General features: G+C 33.5%; 1 protein-coding gene across 2 annotated transcripts in view; it reads left to right on the top strand.

Annotated features, from left to right (window-relative positions):
- OLFM3 (olfactomedin 3) overlaps positions 1 to 1,489 on the top strand; it is a 47,819-nt gene extending 46,330 nt beyond the window's left edge. For both annotated transcript variants that reach the window (XM_068965729.1, XM_068965730.1), the window contains one exon: positions 812 to 1,489. In XM_068965729.1, coding sequence (XP_068821830.1) covers positions 812 to 1,489 — 678 coding nt within the window. The remainder of the gene's footprint in view (positions 1 to 811) is intronic.
- The last annotated feature ends 5,953 nt before the right edge of the window (positions 1,490 to 7,442 follow it).

Consider the following 7,442-nt stretch of genomic DNA (forward strand, 5'->3'; position numbering starts at 1 on the left):
CCTTAGTGAAAAAAAAAAAAAAAAACACTGAATAAGTAAAAATCTCAAGAGTTAACAAGTTCACTAAATAAGCCATATATTCCTAGAATCTAGGGGTAATTTTAAAGAAAACATTGCTGAAAATTTAAGGGTATTTGGCAATATCTGTATTATGAAAATCAATATATTAGAAACATACCGTGGCTCTATTAATGTTCTATCACTGAACTCAGTATACATTAGGATTCTCAAGAGTTATATCCAAACAAGTTATATTCAATGAACTTTAGTAGCTTAATTAGTACAATTATTTCATTAAAAGGTGGTTGTACCTATAGGCTGATCCCATGGACTTTATTACTTGAAAGTTCTGTGGTGTCCATAAAGGGAAAATAAGTTGAATGTACAAAATTAGACCATATATTTTTCACAGCAAGGAGTGGAACAAATAAATTTTCCAAATGTAATGATTTTTGCAATTATCACTAATCAAGTTGATCAGGTAAATGAACAAAGTGATGTGTTTTTCATTGATATATGGTTCACTCAGTGATAAGCATCAAATGATCAAAAAATTTTAAAACAACTAAAAAAGAAAGGACAAAAAAAGCAAATCAATTTCAAGGCAGTACATTGTTCCTTTCCATGTAGGCCATGCCACTGTTTTTTGTCAAAGTCTGCAGTACTATCACACTGTAGCAGGTAAGTGGAAAGACAACATTCCAGAGCCTGAGAATGACAATGACAATATGTCCTGATTCTTAGTGTCTTTATTTTGGAATTCTCAAAAACATATATAATTTAATTATTCCATTTTCCCCCTTTTTTCCAGGTTTGGTACATGGACAGTTATACCAACAATAAAATTGTCCGTGAGTACAAATCAATTGCTGACTTTGTCAGTGGGGCTGAATCAAGAACATACAACCTCCCTTTCAAATGGGCAGGAACTAACCATGTTGTCTACAATGGCTCACTCTATTTTAACAAGTATCAGAGTAACATCATCATCAAATACAGCTTTGATATGGGGAGAGTGCTTGCCCAACGAAGCCTGGAATATGCTGGTTTCCACAACGTTTACCCTTACACATGGGGTGGGTTCTCTGACATTGACTTAATGGCTGATGAAATCGGGCTGTGGGCTGTATATGCAACTAACCAGAATGCAGGCAATATTGTCATCAGCCAACTTAACCAAGATACACTGGAGGTGATGAAGAGCTGGAACACTGGCTATCCCAAGAGAAGTGCAGGGGAATCCTTCATGATCTGTGGGACACTGTATGTCACCAATTCCCACTTAACTGGAGCCAAGGTATATTATTCCTATTCCACCAAAACGTCCACATATGAGTACACGGACATTCCCTTTCATAACCAATACTTTCACATATCCATGCTTGACTACAATGCAAGAGATAGAGCTCTTTATGCCTGGAACAATGGTCACCAGGTCCTATTCAATGTCACCCTTTTCCACATCATTAAGACTGAGGATGACACATAAGCAAATGTAATTTGTTGTCGTCAATCTAAACAGTGTCATTTGTGATCAATTCTATAAGACCCCTTCTGTTTTCTCTTTATTATAACTTTCATCATTTCTCCAAAGCATTTTTTATTATAAAGTTGGTGTTTCATAAAACATCTGAACTTGTATAAATTAACCTGTTTGAAACACATCTTAACTTCTTTATTTACAAGGCCTATCATGTCCTTGTCATGAAAAGCACTAAAAGAGCTTAAGTGGCTAAAGTCCTACTTTTACAAAAGATTAATGATCTGCCTTATATTAGAGTCAGAGATTAATGGTGGCTTAAATGCATGAATGTCTTTTTTTTTTTAATCTGTCATTTTTTACTGTGTTTTGCTCCACATCAGAAAATATTTTGGTAGGAATTAAGGGAAAAAACACTTTCCCCTCATTTATTTCTAAAACAGATTTAAAGATCTTATTTATATGAGAAAATAATATTAATCATTTTGCTGTTATACGATTCTCCGATGCGGTGCTGTACATTCATTTTTAAATCTCTTGCTAACACGTTATTGGCAATATGTATTTCTACCATTGTAACCACCATTGTGCAATTGTATCTCTTCACTTCTGTGAAAGTAAGTAATATTTTTTATAAAAGACACTGAAGTTTAATCTCAGTAATCATTATGGGTCACTTTTCAAGAGTGGTCAAGAAAGAAGTCTCTTCTCAACCTACTCCTTTACATAAGCATTATAACCTAAAAAGAAAATCAAGCCAGATCTCTTACATAGATTCTTTATTTTACCCCAAGTTTATTGGATCACTGACATGGAACCCTAAAACTGATTCAGTAAAGATGAGCTACTCTGTTCACGCCACTGGAAGCAACCCATATAGTTGCTTGCAAAGATGCAGCTTGGTCACAACTGGACTTGACTCTACTCATTTCTTACACATTCAAATTTTGTTCTTATATAATTAAGTATATTAATGTTTTAACTTAAATTTTACATACAACTGGCAATAATTAACTCCTTATGTAAGGATTCTAAAAGTACATGAAGCACATATGAAAACTCTTAAAATTAAATTTTTGTAATGTCATCTGGACTTATAAATTCTGAAGAGCTGTTGGCAAGATTTGTACAAAGAAAACTGTGGGAAAACGGGAGTTGCCCAAGTGGTCTAAATGTTTAAATAATCAATTCAGAACACAAGATGGGAAGACAACCCCTTGTTGCCCTGATTCATTGTGTGCAGAAGTGGTGTAATCAAAAAAAACAGAGCTTTAATAATATCTTATGTTAATAACACCAAAAAACATAATCAATATATATGAAACATGTCACTGTGTTTGGATGTACTTTCTACATACTTAAGGCAGTTTTATGGAAACCAGTGTGGGTTGGTTTTACAATTTAAAAAGTATATTCTATAATAAACAATATATAACTTAAATTGTTGTAAATGTTTAGTTTCATATATATATAATATCATCATTTCCTTTGTAAAGTAAGGATATAATAAATCAGATAAGGCATTGTATAAAGAAATAATTCTCAAGAGTAATTCATTTCAAATGTCACAAGTAAAATATCATTCTCAAATATCTTACCATCAAAATTTTAGGATGACAAACTCAATCTTGAAATTGTTAAAATTTAACAATTTCTTTTTTTTAACCTACAAAAAATATATTAGCATGATTTAATGACCATTCTGTGTTCTTTTGCAATGCTGCCTTCTCTTTGAAACATTTACATATGTTCTCCTCTGCTTTTGAGAGTTAGAAAATTTAGGGGACTCACTTGTCATTGTACACACACTACAAAAATATTAAGCCAATATTTTGTACATCAAGAGTTTGTATGAAGAAAGTCAATTTCAGAAATGAATGAATTTTTAGTAGACGGCCTCTGGTGGATATCTGGGTCTCCATTACTTTCAAAGATATAATGTAATATGATATCATGTAAATTCAAAACCTGGATGTTCACAGCTTTTTTGTGAGATGTACGGCTTGCAAAGCACTTCATTGTTTCCTATGGCAGAGTTCATCACCGTATCCAGTTATAGTGTATGTGCTGCTAGAGCAAGCACAGATTTTACTACTGTCACTACAATGGGGGTAATGTAGGTTTAAAAGTGTGATTTGCATTAAACACAGTTTAAAAGTGTTTTCTTATTAAATTATCAGTTTGTGCCTGAAATAAATAAGAACTTACTCTAATCACTGTTTTTTTTTTTAAATGTCCAACAAATAAAATTTATGAGGGAAACATTGACTATTTTAAAATCATACTTGTTATTCAATCAGTAAAGAAATCCAAGCTCAGAAAGTTTTAATTCTAAGTGAACTGTATAACTGGCATTTTTCTGAATTAACCAGATCATTAACAAACTTCTATGTCATTTAAATAATAATATGATCATGGTCTGACTGTGTTTGTGTGACATTTGTTTTTGTGGTACTTGAATCATAATACTTACTACTTACACATGCACTTATATCTATGCATTCAGAAAATGACAGTGTGTTAGAGAAAGAAAAAGAAAATAATGTGCCCATATGCAACATTTCATATAGTGATAAGGTTGTGATAAGATTTATCATGAACTCAAAATCTCTATGTGTGGTTCCTATCACCATATTTATATATTTCATCTTTAAAATTCATAGTATTTTCTCTGATGAAATCTTATTTTCATAAAATTGATTTTTAGTACTATCAAGAAAATAGTCTTCAGATCTGAAAGTACCATCAAAAGTACAAATCTTTCAAACAGAAGAATTATTTTAAAAGCATAAATATAAAATTGTACTTATGTTCATCAACAAATGAAACCAGTTGCTTTTCTACTAAGGTAAATGTTACATGTGATAATTCCTTAGGTTTATTCTACTTTAATATGTTTTTTAAAAACCCTATCTGGTCTCCTTAGCACTCAGGATTATCAATTTTTTTCCAAAAAAGCTAAATCTGAATGCAACTGTCAGCAAAATTAAAAGTATCCCTTCAAGTTAGAACAAATATGAAAAACCATCAACACTGTATAATTTCTAAAAGCCAAGCCTTCTAGAAATATGTGCACTTTAATAAAGAATAAAAAATGGCACCCTTTTGGTAGAAACCAACATAATACTGTAAAGCAATTATCCTTCAATTAAAAATAAATAAAAATTTAAAAATGGCATCTTGCTAACTTGACAAGGTAGGTATGATTGTGTACTTTACTAAAGTACAATCTGAGTTCTTATATGACAATATAAAATAATGTCAGTTTATAGATAAAGCATTTTTTTCCTCTCCATCATCACATGATAAGTGGACCATGAGAAAAGCTACTGTAAAGTGGTCTACCTAGCACAATATGCAAGGAACAGTAATTAAAACTTAGATACTGTAGGACGACACAAAGCCTTAATCTCTGACGTCTCATAGCTACAAACAGTCATTTCTGGAAAGGCTCAGAGGCACTGCATATCATTCAGCTTAGTGGGCTGTATCCACACTAAAATCTAGATCATGGAATGAGTTGTTTCTAAAATTGAGTAAGATCAGCATAAATCTCTTAGCTGATAGTTTATCATAATCAGTGACTCTTCAGAAAAGGTCCTGAGCTTAACAAAATGTGCTCTGTTGAATTATTGAACTTCTACCAGAAAAAAACACAATGAAAACATTAGCTTGTGGAGGAAAAACCAACTTCACCAAACTTTTAGTTATTAACTATAAATGATGAACTCCATTGATGGCAATCTCTTGAACAAAGAACAGAAAAGTGTTTACTCTACCACATAACCAATCAGAAGGAAATCCTCTGCAAACTGACTTTACCAGGCTGATTTTTTCTGAATCACACCTGAAAATTATGTGATATCCCTCTTCATCAGGTTTAGAAGAATTTAATCATGTCTGCAGTCTGCCTTGTCTCCAAAATATCAAGCTAACTGACAGAAAAAATATCCTCTTTGAAGCTCAATTCACTGATTGCCATATAAGTTTTACAAGTATAAATTATTATTATTGAACATGACTTGAAAATAATATACAAACAACATAAATTTGTACCTTGTCATGCGTTCCTAGTACTTTCATAAAAATAACCATCTTAAAACATCACTCGTAGTTATAGATATAAAGCAATATGATGAATATAAACATGTTCTCAGGAACAGAGCTGCAAGAAACCTGCTGGTAAATCTGTAGTTCAGTACCAAGTTACATCCCTAAACTATTTGTTGTTGTTCAGATCCAATGCTTTGCAACCACACAGACTGCAGCACCCCAGGCTTCCCTGTCCTTCAGCATCTCCCAGAGCTTGCTCAAACTCATGTATATTGAGTCAGTGATGCCTTCCAACCATCTCATCCTCTGTCATTCCCTCCTCTTCCTGCTTTCAATCTTTCCCAGCATCAGGGTTTTTTCTAATGAGTCAGCTCTTTGCATCAGGTGGCCAAAGTATTGGAGCTTTAGTTTCATCATCAGTACTTTCAAGGAATATTCAGAGTTTATTTCCTTTAGGATTGACTGTTTTGATCTCCGTGCAGTTCAAGGGACTCTCAAGAGTCTTCTCCAAGACCATAGTTCAAAAGCATCAACGATTTGGCATTCAGCCATTTTTATGGTCCAAATCTCACATCCATACATGACTACTGGAAAAACCATAGCTTTGACTATACAGACTTCGGCAGACAAAGTAATGTCTCTTCTTTTTATTTCATTTTTTTAACTTTATTTATTTTAATTGGAGGCTAGTTACTTTACAATATTGTATTGGTTTTGCCATACATCAACATGAATCTGCTTTTTAATATGCTGTCCAGGTTGATTATAGCTTTTCTTCCAAGGAGCAAGTGATATCAAGGGACCATTTCAGGCAAAATACAAAAGTAGGCCCAAAAAAGGACAGAAATGGTATGGACCTAATAGAAGAAGAAGATACTAAGAAGAGGTAGCAAAAATACATGGAAGAACCATACAAAAAAAAACTAAATGACACAGATAACCATGTTGGTATGATCACTCACCTAGAGCCAGACATCCTAGAATGCAAAGTCAAGCAGGCCTTAGGAAGCATCACCATAATCAAAGCTAGTGACAGTGATAGAATTCCAGCTGAGCTATCTCAAATCCTAAAAGATAATGCTCTTAAAGTGCTGCATTCAATACGTCAGCAAATTTGAAAAACTCAGCAGTGGCCACAGGACTGGAAAATGTCAGTTTTCATTCCAATCCCAAAGAAGGTCAATGCCAAAAAATGTTCAAACTACCACATAATTGCATTCTTTCACATGCTAGCAAGGTCATGCTCAACATCCTCCAAGCTAGGCTTCAAGAGTACATGAACTGAGAACTTCCAGATATAAAGCTGGATTTAGAAAAAAGCAGAGGAACAAGAGATCAAATTGCCAGATCTCTGGCAATTGTTAGATCATAGAAAAAGCTAGAGAATTCCAGCGAAACATCTACTTCTGCCTTATTGACTACACCAAAGCTTTTAACAGTGTGGATCACAACAAACTATGGGAAATTCTTAAAGAGATGGGAATACCAGACTACCTTATCTGCCTCCTGTGAAACCTGTATCCCAGTCAAGAAGCAACAGAACCAAACATGGAACAACAGACTGGTTCAAAATTGGGAAAGGAGTAGATCAAGGCTATATATTGTCACTCTGTTTATTTAACTTATATTCAGAGTCCATCATGCAAAATGCTGGGCTGGATGAAGCACAAGCTGGAATCAAGACTGCCAGGAGAACTATTAATAACCTCAGATATGTAGATGACACCACCCTTATGGCTGAAAGCAAAGAGGATTGATGAAAGTGAAAGAAGAGACTGAAAAAACTGGCTTAAAACTCAACATTCAAAAAACTAAGATCATAGCAAAGAAATTAACATCCTAGTATTAACAGTAATTTTTTTTCTTCAGAAGAACTCAAGACTAAGTTGTTGTTTTAAAGATTAAGTTG

Source organism: Capricornis sumatraensis, chromosome 2, assembly GCF_032405125.1.
Source record: "Capricornis sumatraensis isolate serow.1 chromosome 2, serow.2, whole genome shotgun sequence".
Taxonomy (NCBI): domain Eukaryota; kingdom Metazoa; phylum Chordata; class Mammalia; order Artiodactyla; family Bovidae; genus Capricornis; species Capricornis sumatraensis.